At 42.8% G+C, this 26259-nt stretch overlaps 1 protein-coding gene across 8 annotated transcripts in view; it reads right to left on the reverse strand.

The window, feature by feature from the left end:
* Positions 1-26259, reverse strand: part of akap13 (A-kinase anchoring protein 13) — a 396122-nt gene that overhangs the window by 111169 nt on the left and 258694 nt on the right. For 6 of the 8 annotated variants that reach the window (XM_069912032.1, XM_069912031.1, XM_069912029.1 and 3 more), the window contains 3 exons: positions 25716-25849; positions 4189-4562; positions 724-777 (listed from right to left, as the gene is read on the reverse strand). In XM_069912032.1, coding sequence (XP_069768133.1) covers positions 724-777; positions 4189-4562; positions 25716-25849 — 562 coding nt within the window. The remainder of the gene's footprint in view (positions 1-723; positions 778-4188; positions 4563-25715; positions 25850-26259) is intronic. The other 2 variants (XM_069912028.1, XM_069912033.1) reach the window with 1 other exon arrangement.

Raw genomic sequence — 26259 nt, forward strand, 5'->3', positions numbered from 1 at the left:
AATGGTAGACGTGGGCTTGATTTTAATATTTAAGGAAAAGTTGGATAGGTATATGGATGAAAGGGGTATGGAAGGTTATGGGGTGGTGTGGGTCATTGAGACTAGGTGGGAGAAGGTGTTCGGCATGGACTCGAAGGGCCAAACTGGCCTGTTTCTGTGCTGTAATTGTTATATCCTTCCCAGGAGAGGTTGCTGGATTGGCAGCGAGGAAATGGGAGTTTCCCTCCGGCCACAGCAGAGATCAAGTAACTCAGCACAGCTGCAAGGTTCAGGTTAAGAACCACATCTACTTAAGAATCGATCTTAGTTCAAGAGACTAGGCTTTAGCGAAAGAACATTGGCAGAACTAAATAGTTATAATATTTTGTTTAAAAAAAAGGTAAAAGAACATTGATGGAGAAAATCAGCAGGTCAAAAAGTATCCTTTATATAGCAAAGGTAAAGATACATAAGCAATGATTCCTTGATGAAGAGTTCAACCCCTAAACGTTGGTTATGAATCTTTATCTTTGCTACATAAAGATCACTGTTTGACCTGCTGAGTTTCTCCAGCATTGGGTTTTTACTTCAACCACAGTGTCTGGAGACTTTTGTGTTTTACTTCTAGTTATAATATTTGGATTATGTTTCAACACCACAGATATCGGCAAGCGAGTGAACACGGGATGTGTTAAAACCGTTTACTTGGGTTAAAACAGATACGAGCCTGATTCTAACTGTTACCTTCTTCTGTGAATTGGCAGCCTCTTTATGGCATCACCAAGCGTTCCCACAGAACTGAAAATGAATCGTGAAGAGGAAGAAACTACATTAATCAAGTGAGAAAGGCTGAAAAGATTAGAAGAACAAAACACTCGAGGAGGAGAAAGAATAAACATCAGAAAGGGATGAGATGAAATAAAACTAGGAGTCCTTCATCCAAGCTGTCTGAAGCCCAAGATCTCAAATAGACAACAGTTCGAACCACACTTCCCTCTTTGTTGGTGTGATCTCATACTTCAGAAACCAATCACAGAAGCACATCACTGGGCCCAATTGGTCCAATTTTTTTTTTTACACGCTTCCTTTTTCAAATCTCTTTATAACTGAGGACATCTGAGGATTTGTTATGTTTCTCTTTTCAAGGGAAATGCCCCCTCCCACATGCCTCCTAACAGCTAGGTCATGTGACCGGACAGATTTAATTTCCTCATCCTGGCATCCGACGAAGGCTCCACGAATTCAGATCATGTGGCAGTCTGTATTGATCCCATTTTATCACTCACAGCTGCTGAGTCCCTTCCTGCAGTGATCAATCACTGAAATTAGATCAATTTCTTTCTCAGTTTGTGATGCAGCCATTCGTGTGAATAATTGGTTGACTGTCACTAAAGATTAGTTTGCATTATATTAGCATAATTACAAGGATTGAATTATCAGGACTTTTCCTAATAGCCTGAATACGCCGGAGATTGTCCGATCTCGGAAGCTAAGCAGGCTCAGGTTTGGTCAGTACTTGGAGGGGAGACCACAGAGGAACACCAGGGGCTATAAGTTTCTGTGAGGGGAGCTGGACAAAGAGGCGACTCTCTGTCTGCCTTAAAATTTCACGAGTGTTACATTCTAAATGTAGTATTTTGTGACCTTCTATACTCACAGTGGCTAGCGTAACGCTGTTACAGCACCAATGACCCAGGTTCACATGTGGTGCTATCTGTAAGGAATTTATGTTCTCCCCTTGTCTGTATAGGTTTCCTCCAAGTGCTCTGGTTTCCTCCCACCCTTCAAAATGACCCGGGTTGTAGGTAATTGGGCAGCACGGACTTGTGGGCCGGAAGAGCTTGCAACCATGCTGCCTGACTAAATTTAAATAAAAATAAACTAGGAACAAAATATTGGTTCTATCCATTTGTTTACTAGAGATGACTCGCTGAGTTTCTTCAATGAGCTTGAACCATATAGTGAAGCCCTCAAAACTATTACAGGCAGTAATGTTTGACAAAAATCAATTACTTGGTTTTGGAGAGATGGCTGACAGTTTAAATTCACTTGATTTAATGGATAATCCAGTCATCACCAACTTCTCCATCCATCAAACCATCACCAAGAATGATACATGTGGAATCACGACCACTTGCATCTTGTCACACCATCCCTCCCCATCCCCGACTTGGAAATACATTGCTGGTCCTGTCACATGGATACCTTTGAATGTGAAACCTCCCCTCCCTATCAACATGATGGGAGCATCTTCCTGGGAAGAACACCAGCCAAGTGCCTGCCAAGTCCCAAGGCACAAGAATATACATGTCACATTTGGGTTTTAGATATGCCTTGCCAAAATATTTGGGCTTAGGTTGGGGCAGGTTTGGTTAGGCCATCTCAATTCTTCATCTCAGGATAGGATAATTTACAAAAATATTTCCACGTGCTCTCTCTTGTTCATCAGTAACAAAATGCTCACAACTTTGCAAATTTTTAAAACAGTTCATCTGCAAACATCTCCAGCTCCAGGCCCAAGCAGTCCTGCAAGCTGACTGCCTCCTTCTCAATGGAATAGATAATGGAGCAAGGGAGGTTGAAACAAGAGGACACAAGTTGAGGGTAAGGGTGAAAAATTTTAGGAGAAACATTAGAGGAGGTTTCTTCACTCAGAGAGTGTTGGCTGCATGGAATAATCTTCCAGAGCAGATAGTTGAGGCAGAGTCAATTCTTTCCTTTAAGAGGAGGCTGGATATATAGATGGATAAGAGGGGCTTAGAGGGTTATGGGTGAAGAATAGGCGGGGGGATCTAGCAGAGTTGTTTGAGTGAACCGGTGTGGACTTGTAGGGCCAAGATGGCCTGTTTCCATGCCATAAACTGTTATATGGTTACTGTTATATGGTCTTGGGAAAAAGCTCCTGTCATTCCATGACTGAACTGAAGAGATTGATCAAATAGATGGAGAAAATTATTCCTTGACAGTTGAGGACAATGGGACATTGCCCCACTGAGTTAGAGTCAAGGTTTCAGGGGTAAAGCCTGCACATACCAGCATACAGAGTTGCAGGAATTGGTAATGAAACACAGAATTCTGCAGACGATGTGATTGTAGCGTCTGTAATTGAAGAAGGGGTCAGGCCCGAAACATCAGCAATATATCTTTACTTCCTATGGATGCTTTGAGACCGGCTGAGTTCCTCCAGCAATGCAAATAGGCTTTTTCCATTTAGATTGGGGGACATAAATACGAGGCCATAGTTTTAAGCTGAAAGGGGAAAGGTATAGGGGAACATCAGGGGAAAGTTCTTCACTCAGAGTGTGGAATGAGCTGCCATCTGATGTGGTGAATATGGGCTCAATTTTGTGTTTTAAGAATAAATTGGATAAATACATGGATGGGAGAGGTCTGAAGGGTTAATGGAATGGGTGTAGGTCAATAATACTAGGGAAATGATGGTCAGCATAGACTAGAAGAGCCGAATGGCCTATTTTCTGTGCTGTAGCATATTATGGTTCTAGCATTAACTGTGTGCAGGAATCTGTTACTTCTCTTGAGATGAAAAATGACATATGTTTATTAAAAAACCAAGAAAGATTTTTTATTAAGTCCAGGTATCGAGGCATATAAGGAGATGGCCAATACTGGAAGTCTTCACATTCACTGAGAGGAGTAGATAGGGAGATTTGAAGAAATATTTCCCCATGATGGAGGGCAGAGTTTAAGGTGAGCAACAAAAGGTTAAGACAGGATCTGAGGAAGAATTCTTTCACCCAAAGAGTTGGTGTAATGTGAAAATCACTCCTTGTGTAGGTGTGGAAGGAGAGAGTCATCCAGGAGGATCTAGATGAACATTTAAATTCATAAGCCAGCATAGCGAATGAATCAATGCTGGTAAATGAGATTAATATGGTCAAGTACTTGACAAACAGCATCGATATGGTGTACCGAGGGTCCGTTACTGTTCTGTATAACTCTAATTGTTATCTCAATGAAAGGTGGGCCTTGCATTACATGCTTACGGCACTGCATGGATGACTACACACTATAAACCAGTCAATGATCAATTCCTTGCTGAAGAATAAAATCATGTGTACCCACTAACCTCTTGATCCGAACCCCAACTGACTTGGTCCAAACCTCAACCTTCTTGCTCATAACCCAAACATCTTGCTCAGAGCCCCCAACCTTCTTGCTCAGAGCACAGGCTCCCTTCTCGCATCCTACCTCCGCTGGTTGATCTCGGTCTCGCTGCCCGTGTTTTTCCCGGGACCCCAGCTGTGTCGGCGGAAGGGCGACAGAGGCCTGATCGATGTCCTGAAGTTGGAGGCACGGGTGGGCACTTCAGCGACACAGTCCTTCTCTTCCTCTGCTTCGCAGACGACCGGGCAGCTGCCCTGTTGCCCAGGCGATCCTCTGCTCCCCATTTCATCTGCGCTGATGGGGCTCTGCTGCTTATTGGGTTCTTTCAGGTCAAAGGCAGTGGTGTGCAGCACGAATCGGTCACATTCCTGAGGCTCCGATAGTTCGATGTCCTCAACGGTTGAACTACTTGTTGTGACTCCACCAATTTCATACACTACATTCTGCTCATCTTCCACCTGCAATAAAAGAAACAACGGGTTCACATTTCTGACAATATTTCAGTATTTACCATTCTTTACTTTTGGAGGAACAGAGCTGTAAAGGACATGGACGAGAATCGAGAAGTTTGATCTGCAGGCACAAGCTCAAATCTCACCACAGCTGTGGAGCTAGCTATCAGTATTAGTGACCATGAAGCTTTTGGAGAGGTTTCAAATGCTCTTTTAAAGAAAGACATTTCCTGTGGTTATCCAGTCTGGCCAACATTGGTCACTATCCATTTTATCCAGGATTCAAGTTGCTGCTGGTTATCATATATCGCATTGGATTAAGAATTGGCCACTAGACACAAAGCAAAGAATGGGAATAAATGTGTCCAGATATGATATGTGGGGTATGACAGGATCAGGGGATGGAGCCTACCTCTTCATGACCTGCATCAATGAGCAATAGAGTTTTACAGCATGGAAACAAGTCTTCGGCCCCCAAATCATTCACTCTGACCAGGTTGCCAATCAGAGATGGTCCATCTTACCCAAGTTGGGTCCATATCTCTCCAAACCCTATCTGCATACCTGTCCCAATGTCTACTGACTGTTGTAATTGTACCCTCCTCTGGAAGCTCATTTCATTGAACTGCCAGGCCTGCTGAGTTCCCCAGCTCTTCTCTGGGCTTCATTTGTTGGATCACCAGGGTTTGGGTATGGAGGTTAGATGTGACACATGGTGGAAAGTCTCCCTCCCCGCCCCCATTTGTCTACTGGGATCATTGTTTAAGAGAGCTTGCAAAATTGTTGAGGATTCCTACCATCCTGCACACGGTATCTTTCAGCTACTCCTATCAGGAAAGAGATAGAAACATAGAAGATAGGAGCAGGAGTAGATCATTCGACCCTTCGAGCCTGCTCTGCCATTCAACGAGATCATGGCTGATCTTAAAGTTCAGTACCCCATCCCTGCCTTCTCTCCGTAACCTTTAATACCCTTATACTGAAGAAATAGATCTAATTCCCTCTTAAATAGATTTAATGAACCTGCCTCTACTGCCCTCTGTGGCAATGAATTCCACAGATTCACCACCCTCTGGGTAAAGATATCCTGCTCTCTCTCTTACTTTTACAAAGCCAAAATCAATTCTCATCTTATCACATCCAATTAACACCTTTTGTGGGTCTGGACTCCTCCCCCTGCCAGTCTTCAGTCTTTATTCTGACGTCTTCCTCTTTGCTTATACCTTGAGGAAGGGTAATATACAAGTATTTTTACTTTGCATGGATGCTGTGAGACCGGCTCAGTTCCTTCAGCAGTTCTGCGTGTTTTTATTATAGTCTCAGTGACTCCAGACTTCAGTGTTTCACCCACCACCAGGCTTCTTCTCACGGGCAGTGAAACTGCTGATCGACTGAGACGCCAATACAAATCCTCCGAGACACTACTATTTATTTAACAATGTTCATTTATTTTTATATATGTATATAGGTACTGCATAAGTATCATGTTTCTGAAAGTGTGTTATGCCTGTCAGCATGTTTGCATGATTTTGCCCCGAGGATTGGAGAATGCTGTTCCATCAGGTTGCACTTGTATAATCAGATGATAATAAACTTGAACTATTCACATTGCATGGATCACTGACCACTGCACGAAACCTTAAGAATCAGAAGAGCAAAGTGCATGAAGTCCAGCATCACTGCAGTAGCAGATTTATGCTGATGGGATTAGGACAGGACTAGGATGATGTGGAGCAGGGTTTCACATACACCCCCCCAAAATGAACCAGCAAAATCAGCTGGGATGCTGAAGGAAAAGAAAGAGGAATTGAAGAACTCCTGTTGCAATCTGCAGATCTGCGAGTAGTGCCCAAGGACTGTAAATCTGTAATCTTTACAACTTTTGTCAAGAAGCAGTGGAGGGATACCCATCAAGCATAAGCCAATCAGGTCAATGACAGCGGAGGGGACAGTTTGGGGAAAAATAATTGAGTATCAGCGGATACTTGGAGAAGTGTAGATTCATTTGAGAAAGCCAGCATGGATTTGTTAAAAGCAAATCCCGTCTAACTTGAACTTTTTGTTGAACAGGGAGGGTCAATGAGGAACTGCAGTTTCTGGGATATATGAGATACAAGGATCACCTGGAAAACAGCAATTCAACTGTTCATCGACTACAGCTCGGCCCTCAATATCATTATTCCCTCAATGCTGGTCAAGAAGGTACAAACTCTAGATCTCAGTAACCCCCTCTTCAACTGAATCCTCAACTATCTTGTCGGAAGACCACAGTCAGTTGGAATTGGAAAGAATGTCTCCTCCTCACTGATTATCAAGACAGGCGCACCCCAAGGATGTGGGCTTTGCCCACTGCTCTACTCATTATAACCCATGACCGTGTGGCCAGACACAATTCCAATACTATCTACAAGTTTGCTGATGACATCACAGTTGTCTGTAGAATCACACTCAACAATGAGGAAGCGTACAGGAAGGAGAAAGATCAGCTCATTGAAATGATATAACGGTAACAACCTTGCGCTCAAAGTTAGAAAAGATGATTGTGGACTTCAGAAGGAAGTCAGGAGAATGTGATCCAGTCCTCGTCGAGGGCTCAGTAGTGGAGAGAGAGGGTCAAGAACTTCAAATTCCTGGAGCCTCCATGTTGATGCAATCGCAAAGAAGGATCGCCAGAGGCTCTACTTTGTGAGGTGTCCGAGGAGATTTGGTACGTCACCGACACACTGTAAACTTCTACAGGTGGACCGTGGAGAGCATTCTGGCTGATTGCATTACTGCCTGGTACGGAGGTGCCAACACTTGAGATAAGAATAAACTCCAGACGGTAGTTAACTTGACTTGCGACATCACAGGCACAAGACTTCACTCCATCAAGGACATCTACATGACGCAGTATCTTAAAAAAACAACCTTGAACCTCAAAGACCCCCACCATCCAGACCATGCCCTCTTCACTCTGCTAGCATCGGGGAAAAGGTAAAGGAGCCTAAAGATGACCACTCAGTGGCACAAGGACAGCTTCTTCCCTGGTGCTATCAGATCACTGAATAATCAATGAACTTTAAGGCAGTGCCTTATTTTCATGCAATATTATTTTTATTTTTTTATTTATAGTCTTGTTATAAGATACTTATTCACTGTGATGTTGCTGCAAAACAACAAATTTCATGACTTGTCCATGACAATAAATAAATTCTGATTCTGACTATCAAAGGAGATTTGAGTAGCCCCACACAATGGGAATCCCATCAAGACTGAAGTCCATGGAAGAAAATGGACTACACCATAGGAACATAGGAAGTAGGAACAGGAGTAGGCCAAAAATGGCCCATTGAGCCTCTCCGCCATTCAATACGATCATGACCATTATAGATAAAAATATTAGTTAGAAAATGGAGTGGAGTTAGGTTTTGTTTCAGACTGGAAGAATGGGTACAATTCCTTTGGGGACCTACATCTTGGTGAGAAGAAGGAGAAAGGCTAAAATAAAGAAGGCAGGAATCTAAATGTAGGCATATAGCACAGTAACAGGCCATTTTGGCCCACAAGTCTGTGCCGCACAATTTACACACAATTAACCTACAACCCCTTGTACATTTTGAAGGGTGGGAGGAAACCAGAGCCCCCGGGGAAAACCCACACAGACACAGGGAGAACGTACAAACTCCTTACAGACTGTGTAGGATTCGAACCCTGGTCCCAATCGTTGGTGCTGAAAAGGCTTTCCACTAACAGCTTCGCCAACCGTGTCACCCAATTCATGCGTACAAATTGAAAGATTGTAAATGTGTGTGGAGTTCATTGAAAAAGATGGAGCAGGTTGAGAAAATGCTTTAAAAAAAACATTTGGATACAGCAACTTGGGAAGGGAAATAAAAATAGAAGGAGAAGACAGGAGATAACGTTTTACTGAAAGGATTGTTCAGAGTTGAAGCATTGCCCTGATAGGGATTAAGGAAAGAGCTATGTGACTAGTGGCTGACACAGAGCAGTACTGCTGTGGGAAAAGTCACACCCATGAGTTTCAAACAACTCGGGACACTTCGATACAGATAAAGCCAACATTTCTTCAAATCTCCCAAAGGCTATGCAATATTTTTCTCATTGAATCACACAATTGTCACTTAAATGATGTCAACATCCAAAATGTACCGGGGGTGTAAGTTAATGGGGTGTAATTGGGCGGCATGGACTCGTGGGCTGAAATGGCCTGTTACCATGCTATGTGTCTAAATTTAAAATTAAAAAAAACACAGCTGTTGACCCTGTAATTGCACAAGTGGCCAATATCACTCAAAGCCACAGAGTTCTACAGCATGGAAACAGGCCCTTCAGCCCAACTTGCCCCATACTGACCAAGCTAGTCCCTTTTATCTATGTTGGGCCGATAATCAAGTTCAAGTTTATTATTATCGTAGAACTGGACGAAACAGCCGTCTTCGGTCCTCGGTGTAAAAACATGCAAACACATATTTACATGTGATTTATATGCAGTATGTATATAAGAATAAATACATATTGTTATATAATAATTATATGAGCAGCGTGAGCAGGTCCTTTGGTCATTCAGCATCTCCTTGCCCCTGGGAAGAAACTGTTCCTCGCCTGGTGGGGCTGGCTCTGATACTCTTGGATCCCTTCCCCGACGGGAGCAGCTGAAAGATGCTGTGTGCAGGATGGTTGGGGTCCTCGACGATTTTGCACGTCCTCTTCAGTCAACGATCCCGGTAGATCATTTCAATTTGTGGGTGGGGGGGTGGTGGGGGAAGGGAGCCCCCAGTGATCCTCTCTGCTGCTCTTGTAGTTCTGTGGACTGACCTCTTATCCAAAGCTCCACAGCAACTGTACCGCACTGTGATGTTGCCGACCAAGACGCTCTTGATAGAGAGTTGACAGGATGCTGGTCAGTAGCCTTGACTGCCTGTCTTTTCAGGAGGTGCATTTGCAGTTGTATCTTCCTGACAACTCACGAGACGTTGTGTGCCCAGGTTAGATCACGACTTAAGTGGACCCAAGAAACTTGGTGCTCTCCACTCTCTCCATATAATGATCAAATGACCTGCATTTCTCCAGCTTTTTTCACATCACTTTCAGGGATGCATTAAAGAACAATCCCCATAATAATACAGGAAGAATTGCAGCTAACTTCCAGACAGCAAATTCTGACAAACAGTAATGAAGTAAAAGACCAGTAAATTAAGCAGTTATTACAGAAACTCCTTATAGTCAGAGTGGGATTCGAACCCCAGTCTGCATTGCTGGCTCTGTAACAGTGTTGCACTGACTGCTGTGCTTCCCCTAAATTAACTGACTTGGGGTTAATCTTAAATGAACTGACTGGCTACATCACAGTCTAGAATGGGGACACCAGTTCCCCTGAGCGGAAAGCCCTGCAAAAGGCAGTGGACGCAACCCAGGGCATCACAGGCGAAACCCTCCCCATTATCGAGAACATCTACAGGGAACGCTGCTGTCAGAGAGCAGCAGCAATCATCAAGGATCCACACCTCCCAGCACAGCTCCGTTCTCGCTGCTGCCATCAGGGAAGAGGTATCGGTTGCCCAAAACTCGCACCACCAGGTTCAGGAACAGCTGCTCCCCTTCCTCAACAACAAACTCAATCAGGGGCTCGTTTAAGGACCCTTACTTGTGCACTTTATTGATATTTTTTAGTCTCTCGGTATTGCAGTGTGTATACATTTGTTATCCGTTTACATTTCTTTATTTACTTACATACGCTGTATACATTTTTCTGCACCACCAATAAGTGGTAATTCCGTCTTGCCCGCAGAAAAAAGAATCACAGGGTTGTATGTGATGTCATGTATGTACTCTAACAGTAAATCTGAAATTCAATGATTTAGTTTGAAGTACTCTCCTTTATTTAATCTCCACCTTGTGGCTTTAAATATAACCCCTCAACCCAGCCGTTCATAAAACAAAGCAGACACTGTATGCAATTATAATGGGTTCTGCCGTATATTGAATACTGACAGGTGGTCTAGGCTTGTGTCTAAACCAAAGTACAGAGAATAAAGGTAATTAGCAAAAGACTTTCCCAAGACCAGCAATCCTAGCAGTCGAAGGAGTTAAAGAAAAGACTTTCAGCTGTTGAAGAATAGAAAAAAATACAACTCTTTTATTTTTTGGTTGATCAGCATGAAGTTGGCGATTGCCTCAAGACAGGCCATTTGTTTAAATTTTGGCAGGAAGCTGGATGGCTCCCTCAGGTCAGAGGTAATGAGTTGCTGTATTCACCACAGGATTAGTTTACTCATTGTACTCAGACACCACAGGACTCCTTTACCCTTTGACCAACTGCAGCAATTCTAACTTCCTGTCGGGATGCAATGGAACTGAGCCAAAATAGCTTATTGCGTCAACCTTGGGCTTTCCCTAGAGAGGAAGGCCTTTGGTTCGAAAAGAGGTGAGGCTACAGATTACAAATTTGGGGACTGTGATTGCAAATCTTACCAAGGGAAGCGGAAAATAAACCTGTAAAAAAATAGTACGAGTGGCTGTCCAGTGACGATATTTAAAACAAATCACAGGTTCCAACATTGCACAATGTAGCTCATCTTAATGATCAAACACTCATTGGCGGGAAGTAAAGAAGTCTCTGTGATTTTCAATGATCCATTGCTGGATGAATATTCCGAGACAGGCAGCAGATTTTGCCTTATGGCAGATAGAAGACAATTTTGTGTAATATCACATGTTGTGTATTAAGACATGACACTAAAGGAACTTGAAAATTGTGGGAGTGGTAAGACAGTTTATGAAAAAACATTTTAGATCTATTAGTGATTATGCACTGGAGATGGATCAACACCCCTGTCTCATGATTGTAGGCAGGAAGAATATCACTCAACTTCTTGCAATTTTGCCAGATAAAATCTTTCGGAGGCCAATGCATGAGGACATTCTTGGGTGCAAAGAGTTGGGAAGAGCAAATGGGTGGAAGTAGGCTGTGAAAATTCACTTTTTGGGCAGATTTGGAGCCCGTATATGCAAAGGTTAGAAATAAATATGTAAAGAACGTACTTCCAGCCTCCTAAGTCCTGTATTAATCTCCTTCCTTGAAGGTTATATACATACAAGCACTGCAAGATTCCAGCGTGTGAGCCATTCCTCTGTGAAATTTTTCGATCATAGTTTTCCCTTTGTGTTAATTATATTATATATTTCATATAGTGGGGCGGGGGGAGTGGAAGGGGTTTTAAATACTGTGTAATTACTGTATCTTAAGTTTGTTTTGTTTATATAAACCGTTTAAATACAAGGTTGAAAATTTTAAATAAAATATTCAAAAAAATAAAATAGGCTGGGAATGAGTTCAGGATTGAAAGGTTGATACATGGGCGAAAGATCAGTTGCTGGGCCAATAATGTGGCTTAAACGATAAACCAAGAGTGCACTTTTCAATAAATGAATGACAATAATGTCTCTCCAATTAATTAGCTCACAAGAACAGAAAATGCAGGCCCACAGGAGCAGCTAATGCTGGAATCTGAAGCCAGACACAATCTGTTGCAGGAGCTCAGCATCAAAAGAACAGTCGACACTTGGAGCCAAAACTCTTCATCAGGATATGATCAAGGGTTTAAACTCAAATCATCGACCGTTCTTTTTCTTCCATTGATGCTGCGTGACCTGCTGAGTTCCTGCAGCAGATTGTGATTGAACAGGAACAGCTGTTCTCAAAGCAATTAAATCAGCATTTATGCAATTCTTTTCTACCAACAGAAAACTCGTTTCCTGCTTTCTGTTCAAAGGAATTTGTTTTTATATGTTTACTGTAGCTTATTCCTACATCAGGTCACAACAATAATAAAGCCCAATCAAGGCTTGCTTCCAAGGGAACACAAGGACAGAAGAAATCTGAGTGTGAGGAGGCTGTTTGGCCCATTGAGCCAGCTCTGCTATTTTTTACGATCATGGCTGATATGGCTGTGGTCAGCGTCACTTACCTGCCTTTTCCCTTTACCCTTAATTGCCCAACTTTACAGAAATCTGTCTGCATTTTAAATATATCCAATGAGGCAGTTTCCACTGCTTCCATGGGAAGAAAATTCCACTGATTCATCACTCTCTATCCTCAACCTCCTCCCTCGATTCTTCTTTTAATTTAAAAAAAATGTAGACATCTGGCACAACAACAGGCCATTTCAGCCCATGAGCCCATGCTGTCCAATTACCCTACACCCCCAGTACATTTTGAATGGAGGGAGGAAACTAGAGCCCCCAGAGGAAACCCACGCAGACATGGGATAATGTACAAATGCCTTACAGAAATTGGGGAAAAGAAATAAAGTTAAAATAAATAAAAATGCAAATCAAAGTTTCAAATTGTAAAGCAAATGTTCTCTGAAATAACACATAAATCTTTGTTGAAGATGGGAGCAAATATTCAGCCAGTGGAGGGAGGGCCTTGGTTGGGCTTTGCACGTAGCAGCTGTTTGAATAAAGGTGTTTGAATAAAATGGTGTCGCCCAGGATGAAGAGTTGGTTGATGCCGCTTGCTGTTGAGGTGACTCTCTTAAAATGTCTCCTTATCCCTGCTTAGTAAGAGTCTTTATCTTTATTAGTATATTATTAAGTATATTAGTAAGGCTTTATCTGTAAACTTGGGGGGGGGGGGAATTAATTATCTATAATGTTATTGCTCATCTTTTGGGCGGTTCCGTGGAGGGAGAGGAACCTGCAGATGCAGCGATGGTTAAATGTTTTCAAAGAATGTAACTGAAAATAAAGTTAAATGCTTTAAGGTTTATATATTCATGCAGGTGATGTTTGTTCAGTGTAAGTACAGTATTTTTGTCTATTAGTTAGGCATTGTCAGAGTAAGTTTCAAGCAACCGGAAAATACAGTTATCTGGCATCGGTGGCAGATACAAGGGGTTTGACTGTATTATGGAATTTCAGTGGTGGTGAGAATCAGAGGAGAATGGAACTCTGAAAGCTGTTAAAGTCCATGAACAATTGCAATGGAGCAGAATGCAAAGAAAATTAAATGGACAAGATAATGAAAAAAAATGCTGAAAATCGAACATTAAAATGAATAAGAATTGGGAAGGAGACAAAAGAAGCTTGCGAAGCTGCAGGGAGAGTGGAGGAGAGGGAACAGCTGATAGATAAAGCGAGGATGACCATGGGGATAAAGTGTAAGCCTGGTGATCTGCTGAATGAGTGAACCTCAAGCAACCAGAAAACTCGCTTATGCAGAAACTGATAAATATTCTTATCCTCTAGCTACGAATCCCCACAGGTGCCAGATACCAGGGTTTTGTTTTACTGTATTGAAAACAATTATTTCAGAAATAAATTAAAATATCTTAAAAAGCAATTACAACCAGTAAATTAAAAAAACAAATGATGTGATTATCTTCCTTCATTACCCCCTCTTGCGTCTGCGAATCAGAAATACCCACTCAAATTGATGGGATCAGCTGCTCTGTTACCAAGCCTGACAGGTGATGATGTTGGGGAATCCCAGAGCAATTGAGTTCTGCTGTTGACCTCCACACAGAACTCAATGAAAGAGCAGAGTGCCAGATGCGTCCACCTCTGCCTCTCAGTGCATGTTTGGTGTACAACAGATCTGTACAACCCTGGGAGCAGCTGAACATTGGGAGCTCCCTTTGGAACTGCTGGCTAAAGCCAGGAGTACGTGCTGAGAGACTCACAGAGGCACGGTGCAGACAATGCAATGACCCTGTGGGGAAGGACTAGTGCGGAGTCCTTTATATATCTTGACGAAGGGCTCAGGCCCAAAACGTCGGTAATATATCTACCTCCTTTGGACACGGCGAGACCAGCTGAGTTCCTCAAGCACTACTGTGTATTTTTACTTCAGTCTCAGGGTCTGCAGTCTTTTGTGTTTCACTAGAGTCTACTGGGCATTGAGGTGCTGAGACTGAAGGGAAGTCCCTTAAACAACTGAGAACTACAGGGTACTCAATCGAGAACGAATTTAACAATGCCCAGGGTGAACACAAAATGGTGGTGAAACTCAGCAGGAGAAAGTTTCCTTTATGTAGCCAATATAAAAATATATAACTGTGGAGAATTATGTTTGAGCTCATACGCCATCATGTTGAAATAACGAGACCACACTTGAAGTTGTCAGCCAACAGAGAGAAAAGTGTTTATTACAGTGTTATCAGGGTTGATATAGACATACAACATGTATCATGACATCTGAAGTGCTAACGACCTCATGACGTAGCTACGTTGAGTAGGCCAGGGCTTCTCAGTAGACCTAGGGGTGCTGCTGAGTCACTATGCTTCATGGCTGTAGTGGCTAGTTGCCAGTAGGTAGGAGGCTGTTGTGTCTAGCTGTCACAAGATAGGAGCTGTTAGGGCTGGTTCTGCCCACTCCCTCCAAGCTTACTGACATTTTGGGCTTGAGCCCTTCATCAAGGTTTGGAAAAATGTCGGCAGGCATCCAAACAAAATGATAATGGGGGGGGGGGAAGGAATGACAAAGGCAGAAGTTGATAGGTGGAGAAGGGAGGGAGGGAGAGCACCAATTGACGGGGAAGGAGGGATGGCTGGGTGGGTGGAAGACAGGAATGGGGGAGGGAAAAGAAAAGGCAAGTAGGTTTAGTAGAAAGCAGTAAAGTCGATGTTTACGCCATCTGGCTGGAGGATGCCCAGATGGAAAATAAGGTGTTGATCAGGGTGGGACAGTGCATCAGGCCATGGACAGACATGAGAGTGTGACTCAGAATTGAAATGGTTGGCTAATGGGAGGTTACTGTTGTGGCGGACGGAGTGGAGGTGCTGGGCAAAGCAATCTTCCAGTCTGTGACCGGTCTCTCTGATGTACAGAAGGCCACAAAGGGATCAGACCTGTGGATACACAAGTGTTGCTTCACGTGAAAGGCCTGTTTTGGGCCCCAGACCGTGGTGAGGGAGGACGTGTGGGCGCAAGCGGCCACAGGGGAAAATGCCGGGTGTGTGGGGGGGTTGGCCCGATAGGTGGGGAAGGATGAGTGCACGAGGGAATCACAGAGGGAGCAGTCCCAATGAAAGGCCAAGACGGAAAAATGGGTCTGGTGGTGGGATCCTGTAATAAGTGCTGGAAATTCAAGCAGATAATGTGTTAGATGGGGAAGCTAGTGGGCTGGTAGGTGACAATTCTGTCTTTGTTGTGTCTGGGGCAGAGGGGGCCAGGGCAGATGAGCGGAAAATGGAGGAGATGCGGGTGAAGGCTGAGTTGATAGTGGCGGAGGGGAAGTCATGTTTGTGGAAGAAGGCTGACATATCCGAAGATCTGGACTACTTTGATAAATGGCTCAAGCTGAAACGCCGGTTCTGTAATTTTACCTTTGCTACATAAAGGACACTGTTTGACCTGTTGAGTTTATCCTGCATCATGTGTTTTTACTTCAACCCCGGTGGCTACTGATTTTTTATGATTTACTTCTAACAATATAGAGTGATGGAATTGTATAATTATGCCACTAAGGATGCAAAAGGACTTTTTATGAATAATTTTTGGAAAAAATTTCTTGCTGAAATTCTTGCCTCATCTTTTGCCCCTTTTTGTCGGGAGGTGTGGGTCAGCTACTCTTGTCTGCAGTGTTCTTGGTGAAGGAGCAGTCATAACTGGTACACAATGGAGCAAGTATGCATTCAGCTGTGATTCAATAGACAGCTTACGTTCTTGCCCACTTTGGGCTTGTGGGAAGGGAGGCCCCCTCGAGTAGGAAAGATTGAGGAAGATCAGAGTGGACTGTTGAAAATGGATGAGGATTCAATAAGCAGGAGATGATAGGCGGAAAGAAGCTTGCGAAGCAGCAGGGAGGGTGGAGGAGAGGGAACATCTGATAGAGCGAGGATGACCATGGGGATAAAGTGTAAGCCTGGTGATCTGCTGAATGAGTGAACCTCAAGCAACCGGAAAACTCACTTATGCAGAAAACTGATAAATATTCTTATCCTGAAGCTACAAATACCCACAGGAGCCAGATACCAGGGTTGAAATGAAAATAATTCACTTCAGAAATAAATTTAAATATCTTAAAAAGCAAAGTGACAATTAAAATTTTTAAAAATTACTTCATTTCTCCCACTTCCATCTGCAAATCAGGAATACCCATTCAAATTGATGGGATCAGCTGCTTCGTGATGTAAATGAATTATATCCTCAGGTTGGGCATAGGGGTGGCAAAAGCAAGAATCAGGCCATCTCCTCCAGAAGCAACCCATTAACTCCACTCCTTCTCTCCTTATTTCTCTGTAACGCTGCAAAGTGATGCTACAGAGGAGATTTTCTAGGATGTTGTTGGAACTTGAAGAACTGAGTTACAGGGAAAGGTTAAACAGGTGAGGACTTTATTCCTCAGAGCGTAGAAGAATGAGGGGAGATTTGATAGAGGTATTCAAAATTAGGAGGGAGATAGACAGAGTAAATGTGGGTAGGCTTTTTTTTCCACTGAGAGTAGGTGAGATACAAACCCGAGGACGTGGGTTAAGAGTGAAAGGGGAAAAGTTTAGGGGGAACTTATTCACACAGAGAGGGGTGGGGAGTGTGGAACGAACTGCCAGCTGAAATGGTGAATGTGGGCTCCATTTTCACATTTGAGAAGAATGTGGACCAGTACATGGATGGGAGGAGCATGGAGGGCTAGGGACTGGTGAAGGTCAGTGGGACAGGACGTAATTTCGGCAAAAACTGGAAAGGTCCAAGGACCAGTTTTGTGAGCTGTAGTGTCCATGGTTCAAAGAAGCCAGCCAACATCATAAATTTCACCGACATAAAGCACAATGATATGCTGACCTAATAAACTGCCTGGAGTCTCTCCAATACATAACCCTACATTGCTGTCAGTTCCATGTACCTATCTAATAGTATCTTAAAAGATCCTACTGACCCCGTCTCCACCAATGTTACTCATCCCCTCACAATCTCATCTCACCACTACCTTCAGACCTTGATGTTTCAAAAAAGATTTTTCCCAACAGCCATCAGGCTCTTGAAACCCCTCAAAGTACCCTCACCACCAAAAGATCTGCCTGCACTATCGAAACCTCACTTTTTTTCTTGCTCTAGCTGCAACCGTGAATATTTATATATCCTTTTACAGTGATTATCTATTTTTCTGTCTTGGCATTTTAATTTATAATAATTTAATTTATAGTTGGTCTATTTAATGTACCTGTGTGGCTACAGGAAGTAAGAATTTTAGTGCATCTGGAAATTGTGTACATATCAATAAACTCTTATCATCACTGGATCTATCTTCTCTTGCTCTCACGCCAGGACAATTCTACTCAATTCTTTCTGCCATTAACATTGATAGATCAGCTCGTTGAGATTTCTGAACGGACAATGAACCACAGACACTTCCTCACTTTTTCTCTCTTTTTTTGCACTAATTTTTTTTTTAACTTTGTATTTGCATAATTTATACAGTAAATTGTGGAAAATATATTGGTTAAAAAAAATGAAAGTTTAAAATTGGCTCCCCCTAGCAGTTAGTTCACCAATCCACTCAACACACAATCTCAAGCAACCACACAATTCACTTATCTGGCATCTAACAATCCCCAGAAGTGCAGGATACCGGGAGGGGTGGGGGTTGTCATTTTGCACCATATTCTGCCACAAAGCAGCAAATTTCATGACACATGTTTATGACCAAAAACCTGATTCTCATTCACATTTCCAGCTTCCAGAGTATTTTACCCGGTATTATATTGCACTGAAGGAGATCTTACTGCCAGCATAAGAGGCCGCATTCCTTCTCAAAAAAGCCAGGGTAGGCCAAAGGAACTCCTGATTATCAATTGGTCAACTCCCACAAGAAAAATAAAGAGAGTGAAAACAAGGAGGCAGAATTTAAAATCTGCCACAAATGGAGTCAAGGAACAGACTGTGGAACCGTTGGGTCTGAGATACTTCCAGTCAGCTCTGATGTAATTTTCTGAGGCAGGCAGCCAACTCGACATCTGCATAGCTAATTTACCCAGAGTTTTCAGGAAAATCCTTGCCTCGGCTCACAGAAGGATGTCACATGAGAGTAGTATGGCAGTTCAGCGTTATCAAATGAAATGGAATTAATTTTTTGGAAGAACTAACCATTTCCAGTCCCACAGACTATCCGAGTAATTCAGTTGAACAAGGAGAAGCCGGGGGACTCATTGGATCAGGCCTTATCCGTGGATAGAAATGGCCAGTCAAAATTTGTGGCATGGTGAGCACAACACTATTATAGCAGTGATCCAGGTTCGAATCCAGCGCTGACTGTAAGGACTTTGTACGTTCTCCCCATATCTGTGGTGGGTTTCATCCAGGTGCACCGGTTTTCTCCCACCTTTTGAAACTTACCAAGGTTGTAGATCAATTGGGTGGCCAAAAGGGCCTATTACCGTGCCATATGTCAAAATTTTAAAATTTAAATTCAAATTTTAGGTAAAATCTTTTTTCACCCAAGATTCCAGCATGTTTTTGTATCTCCTGAGCTATTTGGTTTTATTGTAACGTGAACCAAGATTCAGTGGAAAGCTTATCCAGTCATTGCAAAAAATGACTGCCGCAAAGTACCGTGCTGTGACTTAACATCAACAATTTTCAAAAGGTGCTCCACGAAGCAAGATTTCTGGAGAACATTTTAGGAGCTCTCTGCTGACACTCCGCTGCTCTCCAGTGACCCAAATGCGATCCTGACCTCAGGCGCTGTCTGTGTGCAGTTTGCATGTTCTCTCCATGGGTTTCTCCTGCTGATCTGGTTTCCTTCCAAATCTCCAAGATGTGCTGGTTGGAAGGCCGAGGGCCAGTTCTGAAGGAGAGTCAGGCCAAAGTTGACTACCACATGTGAGGGAGCATGTTGAGGAAATAAGCGAGGGAAAAGGAATTTGAGAACCACCACAGCCTCAAAGGACCAATGTGAAAAGGATATTTATTGCTCCAAAATATTCTACAGACTTACTCCCTCTGCCTCCAATCTCCTCCGGTCCCAAAACATTCCAAAGACATGCTGAGTTAACAAGGGTTAACTGGCGATTGTACTGGCATGTGGTGAAAAATTTTTAAAAGTTATTGGCTATGCTAAAGAGAATAAGTTGAAGGGCACTGAGGTTATCTGAAATTGGATTCATTCTGGTTTTGAACTCTGCGGCATTTGCCACTATTGTTGCACCTTTAACACGGGATAAAATCGGCATTAATTTTCTTCATTCACAGGAACATTATCTTGAGTTTGGGGCAGGTGATTAAGAAACTGGCCAAAAGTTTTTTATTCATCTTGGGAAGGGAGGGAGAGAGGCTCAGGCAGAGGATTTGAGAACTTGTCCTTTGTCAATTCAGGCCTCAACCAACAATGGTTGAGTAGTTAAGTTCACTGATAAACAAAGCTAGTTTAGGGGAACAGAGACAAGGAAGGGTTTTTGGCCCATAATAATTTATAAAAAAAAAGAAAGCTGCATCAATCTCAATCCTCTTTGCTTTATTTTTCCTGACTTCTTTCAAAACATCAGCTATACTCTATATCTTTACTCGCTATGGACGATGTGAGACCTGCTGGATTCTTCCAGCATTTCTTTGTTTTTACGACTCCTTGTTGGTCTTTCAGCGACAAAAGTTGAAGGAGATCATGTATATTAGATTTTTATGCATTATTTTATGACAATAAAAGGAACTTTGATCCTGAGGTCAGGACTGAACCTGAATCTGCAGGACAAATTTCTAGGCCACCTACACTGCAGATTGATACCTCCTCCCTCTGGCCCCATAACAGCAAATCAGCTTTTTAACGCCAATAAATGTCAATAAATTTGAGATAAGAGTAACCAAAAAGTGCACATTGGGAGGGGACACTGAAAAACCTGCAGGGCCTGCGAGGTGCATTTTAAGGAAGATCTTAAACAGGGAGCTGATGAGACGAGGAGTCGATCGTCGCCAGGAAAATATGCAATGACAATTCTGCATCAGGTTTTTACTGGCTGGGTCCCTAGACTTCTCAGTTATTAGATTGAGCTACAAGCCCACCTGCTGCTCATATCCTGCTCCCTTCATTGGTGACAGGAGGTACAAAATAAATAGGTTATTAAAGCAGTTCTGGATTTCTGGCCGAGTGCCTTTGTTAGGTTCTGACCACTCCTTTCACGTACCCATAATTGGAATTCGCACATTCTTCTCACAACATTCTGTCACCCCACAGCAGCAGCTAAATGCATTGATTAAGGCAACGTAATGATAATCACTCCTCCATTTATGCTCATTCACATTTCTGGATCAGTTATTTTTTGGAAGACATTTATATTGTTACATTATAGGGTTTTGTTGAGCACCTCGACTCTGTCCGCCGCAATAGCGTAGGTCTCCCAGCGGGGAATTTCAATTCCCAATCCCATTCCCTTGCCGACATGTCTCTCTATTGTCTCATGCGCTGCCAGACTGAGACCACCCGTAAAATGGAGGAGCAACTCCTCATCTTCCGACTGGGCACACTCCAACCAGATGGCATTAATATCGACTTCTCTGGCTTTTGTTAAAACCCACCCCCTTCTTTCTCCATTGTCTCTCCTTTCGCATAGACATGATCAATTCTTACCTAGTCCCTTTATCGTATTCAATTAACACCTTTTGTTGGCCTGGATTCCTCCCCCATTGTTTGAATTCTGAGACTTTCTGATAGATCTTGCATCCACCTTTTCTGATTTTTCCTTGAAGAAGGGCTCAGGCCTGAGATATATATCTTTTGCACTTTGCACACCGCTGATTCCGTGTGGGTTGATCGGCTAATTTAGCGAGTCCGTTACAGGTAATCGTGCTGTGTGAAACATCCCAACCTGGTGGGGACAAGTATCAGAGCCCAGCCGAGATAATTCACTAACCACCTTCCAGAGGTGTGAAAGCACAAACTAATCTTGCACTGTCTTTGCTGGAGGTGGGACCCCCACCTTAAATGCCAGGTTGCCGATTAACCAGGTAAATCATGGTACAGTGGGAAAGGCTCCCGGGAGCAGCATGCCCAGTACGTTTTCCCACTTCCTAGGAAGGTTGGCAGTGTTAAAGAGGCTAAATTTGTCTCCTTTAGATGCGAAAATACTGGCCGAGTTCCTCCAGCATTTAGGTGCGTTTACTACATCATAGTAAACATGATCAGCAAATTCCAAAAGACAGAAAATAACTAAACAACTGGTTAATCGGTTTTCTCTGCTGGAACAGAGAGAAGAAAAAATTTCTCCAGGAGAACTGTATAACCCCCCGCCTTTTACTGGAATGATGCCAAGGGAAGATTAATCAACAACACTTTTGTGAATATCGTAGACGATCAAGGCAAACCATGCCAGCTGATGAAAATACAAATACAGTAAAACCCCTGTTATCCAGAGTTTAAACAACTGGCAACCTCAAGAAACAGGCAAAAAAAATCTCTAAACATTTATAATATATAAGAATAAATAAAAATATTAAATTGTAAAAGAAACTGTTCTCTGAATTAACAAAAACTTTTGGTGAAGATGGGAGCAAATATTCACTCAGCCAAGGGCCTTGGTTGGGCTTTGCTCATAGCAGCTGTTTGAATAAAGTTGTGTTTGAATAAAATGGTGTCATCCAGAATGAAGAGCTAGTTGATGCCGCTTGCGTTCAGAGTGACTCTCTTAAAGTGTCTCTTAGTAAGAGTCTTAACCTTTATTAGTATATTATTAAGTATATTAGTAAGGTTTTATCTGTAAACTTGGGGAGGGTGGTTAATTAAGATGGTGGCACAGTTAGTGCAGCGGTTAGTGCAACGCTGTTACAGCGGCAGCAAGTTGGATTCAAATTTAAATTTAAATTTTGCGAGTTACGGGAATTACCTGATTAAAGTAAACTTTACATAATTAAGGACAATAGGTGCTGGAGTACCATTTGGCCCATCGAGCCAGCACCACCATTTATTTAGATCATGGCTGATCTTCCACCATTTGACTGCAGCATTGATTGTTGTTTCAAATGACTATATTTTGTACTGCCTTTTGTCTTTTAAACAGTTTATTCTTAATGCTGGTGTGTTAATTTGGCATTGTAAAAGTGAGTCTCAGGCAACCGGGAAACTTGCATTATCTTGCAATCCCTACGGGGATTGGTAGATGCCAGATACCAGGGGTTTTACTGCACAAATCTTCACGTTTTTCAGTTGTTTAAATTCAGACAACAAAACCAGCAGGCAAGAATTTAAATGACTTGAAATTCAACACTCAATTTGACACAACATCAGCAGCTTGTGAACATTTCAATTCAAGGAAACAGGTTTAAAATTCTACACTTGAACAATACATCTAATCTGAAGGCAACTCCAACTTTGACGCACAGTACATTTGGCTGCTTGTGGACTTTGGGCACAAATATTTAATTAATCTCAAACAAATAACTCAAAACGTGTCTTTTGTTAAGAAATAAATTTTCCATGCCATGCACTCTACATGAAATGACTTGTAATTCCAACTGTGACTAGCATGGAGATAGAATTCATACCTATGACTTTTTGCCTCTTTCTCCCAAGCTCAGAGTCTCATCACCCTTCCGATGGCTTTAATGCTTAAACACAAAGAGCAAAATGCTGAAGGGCACCTGACCTCCTCTCAGCGATTTCCCAATCGTGGAACATCAACAAATCACTGGGAAGACACAAACTGCATTACAACTCCTTATGTCCACTTGCCAACTAGTTCATGAAACAAGTTCACACTCCTGTTGACTGATGTGGGTGGGCCCAATTTGTTGTATCCTGTACAAAGAGGAAGGGTGCAGAGCCAGGGAAAGTTGAGTGTTGTACAAAGATGATGTCATTGGGAAGACAAACCATTTACTATCCAGCAATACACTGGCTAGCAATCATTTCTTCCATTTCATACTTCCACCACACCCTGAACCCAATGACATCCTTTCCAAAAATCCTGATCTCTGGATACAAACCAGAAGAGTCAAAATATTTTTAATGATTCTGTTTAATTATGAAGAGGTCAACATTCATTGCTGTAAACTGTGGGAAAAGCAATCCCATAATAATTTAAAACGTGAGAAAGTGGAATTTGATGTGAATTCCATCCACTCCTCCCAGAAGACCACAGAAAGCCTGAGGACAAACATAGCAAATGGTTTTTTTTGGGAGAGAAAGGCTCTCTCGATTCCCAAGTTTGGTTTAACCCCGGTATCTGCCACTTAATGGGGATTGGTAGAAGCCGGGTAAGTGAATTTTCGGGTTGCTTGAGGTTGCGTGTTGCATGATTGGCGATCTAATGGTGAGGCTTCCAATTTTAAACTTCTGTATTATTTTTACCTATTTATTGTCCTTTATTTTTGGTTGTTGCTTGAGAATGCCTGCTGCTTGAATTCCAGATAACGTATTTTTTTTCAGAAATCACACTAAAAGGCCAAGATGTGTGACACATAATGAGGTTGGTGACACCGTACTTGATTTTATTTTTACGCCAGGTAATGATAGTAAAGTGGGAGAGAGAGGTAGGGGAGGAGAGTATGGGGTAGAGTGTAGAGTGATGGGTGCAGGTAAACCTCACCCTGATGACCAATGAAGGTAATGACACACTGAATTTTCCACATTGACAAAAGGGTACCGACCTGAAACGTTGGCTGATCATTTCTCCCCATGGTTGCAGCCCGTGCCCCTCCACCATCTTGTGGTTTGCTCAAGATACCAACATTTCCCATTCTTGTGTTTCTCCAACAACAAGCCCAGGCTGGGAATCAGTTCAAATGCAGCTCTGCAATTTACTCTGATACAAGTACAACACTGACAAGCCCCGCCAACATCCGAAGGGTAAATATATTTGACAGCATGGTCCCACCCCAGATCAATCTGAAACCCAGAAACTCGGTATCCACCCCCAGAGCGTTCAATTGACCTTAGCTGGGAAATTCCAAGTGATACAATTTCATACCAAATGGACTTCTGCAGATGGAATAAACCTCATCCACAGCTCTTGGTCCCATTAGGTACATTGCAATGGGTGCCTTGTGCAGGTACTGGGTACTGCAGGTCAGTAGTTCAATTGACGGATGCATAGTGAGTGGTCTGGAACAATGTTCCAGGGTCAGGAGATCATCTTCCACTCTGGAAGCAGGGAATTTAATTTCAAGTAATTGGGTGACATGGTTAGCCTAGCTTTTAGTGAGATGCTGTTACAGTGCCAGTGACCCAGGTTTGAATATGGCGCTGTCTGAAAGGAGTTTCTTCTTATGTCTTTGTGGGTTTTCTCTGGGGGATCCGGTTTCCTCCCACCATTCAAAAATGTATGGGGGTTGGAGGTTAATCGGTGCATTGAGGGGACATGAGCTTGTGGGCTGGAAGAGCCTGTAAATGTGCTATATGTCTAAATTTAAATAAAATTGGAATATAGCCTAACTAAATGCAACATCCTATCTGCCTCTCTGGGGTCCTCCAGTGAAAATGTGCTGTCCTTGCTCAGACTGGTCTGTGATCCCAGATCCTCCAGGGCTAACCCTTAACTGCTAGAGGTAGGGGAAAAGGGTGAATAACAACTGCTGGTATTGCCTCCATTGTCCGTACCCCTTGAATAAACTGAGGAAAAAGAATGAGATAAATAAAAAGAAATCAGATTCATTGGTCTGTGGGGTCTCCCTGAACCCCCCCACCGACATGATTTACCAGGATCATTGTTCAAAGAGGGCCCATAAAATCAGGGAGGGCTCCTACCACCTGCACATGGCATCTTCAGGAGATACTGGAGAATCAAGAGCCAGAACCATCAGGCTGAGAAACAGCATCTTTCCACTGGCAGTGAGACTGTTGAACAACTGGTGAACTGCTCACAATAACCCTTCGTGATTCTATTTAACAATCATATTTATTTATATATGTTCTGTCCATCTGTATTGTTTGTCTGCATGTGTGTTCGCAGGATTTTACACTGAGGACCGGAGAACACGATTTCATCAGGTTGTACTTGAATGATTGGATGATAAACAAAATTGAACTGGAACTGTGCAACTTATTACTGATTATTTGCAACCATACATCATGGCAAAGGGTCAAAGGGCTACTTGAATCCGTGTGACGTGAAACAGGTAATGGTAAACATGGCGAAATATGAGAAAGGAAAACTTAGTCAGCACCACTGGGAAGTATTCCAACTGAGACAAAACTGGAAGGTTATGCACGGTGAAAGGAGACTTGGCTCTACCTTTGTGAGCAGGTCCTCTGTCTGCACTTTCTGCTGGCTGATCCGTCCATCAGAAGGACACAGAGGCTCCCCAGTCACTGGCACGGAGGAACTGCACTCAACAGCCAATGGTGAATTAGATAACGGGCCACATTCTGAAATAAAATAAAATGCCAGCATTAAAATTATAATCGATCCCCATATCTTACCGTGTGAATCAAGCAGCCCAAAAAACACAGCACATTCCACTCTGTGTCAGGCCAAAGTTTTGAATCCTGACGACAAACCACTGAGGAGAGAAACAACAAAGTCACCGCTATCCATCAACAACAGAGACCACCCTGGCAGATCATGGGAGTCAGTGGATATTGAAGAGTGCCCCATTTTGGTCAGTGCCCTGTGTGAAAACATCAATGGGAAGAGAACAAAGTGTAATAAAGCTGATTGAACCGTGAGGGAACAGACCTGCATTTGCTCTTTAGTGGTCGTAATGTGGGAACAAAGAGGTCAAAGCAATGTGATCAAAACAATTTATTTGGGTGAAGAATAAATCTTACCCAGATGA

This window comes from Narcine bancroftii, chromosome 14 (genome assembly GCF_036971445.1).
Source record: "Narcine bancroftii isolate sNarBan1 chromosome 14, sNarBan1.hap1, whole genome shotgun sequence".
NCBI classification, from domain to species: Eukaryota; Metazoa; Chordata; class Chondrichthyes; order Torpediniformes; family Narcinidae; genus Narcine; species Narcine bancroftii.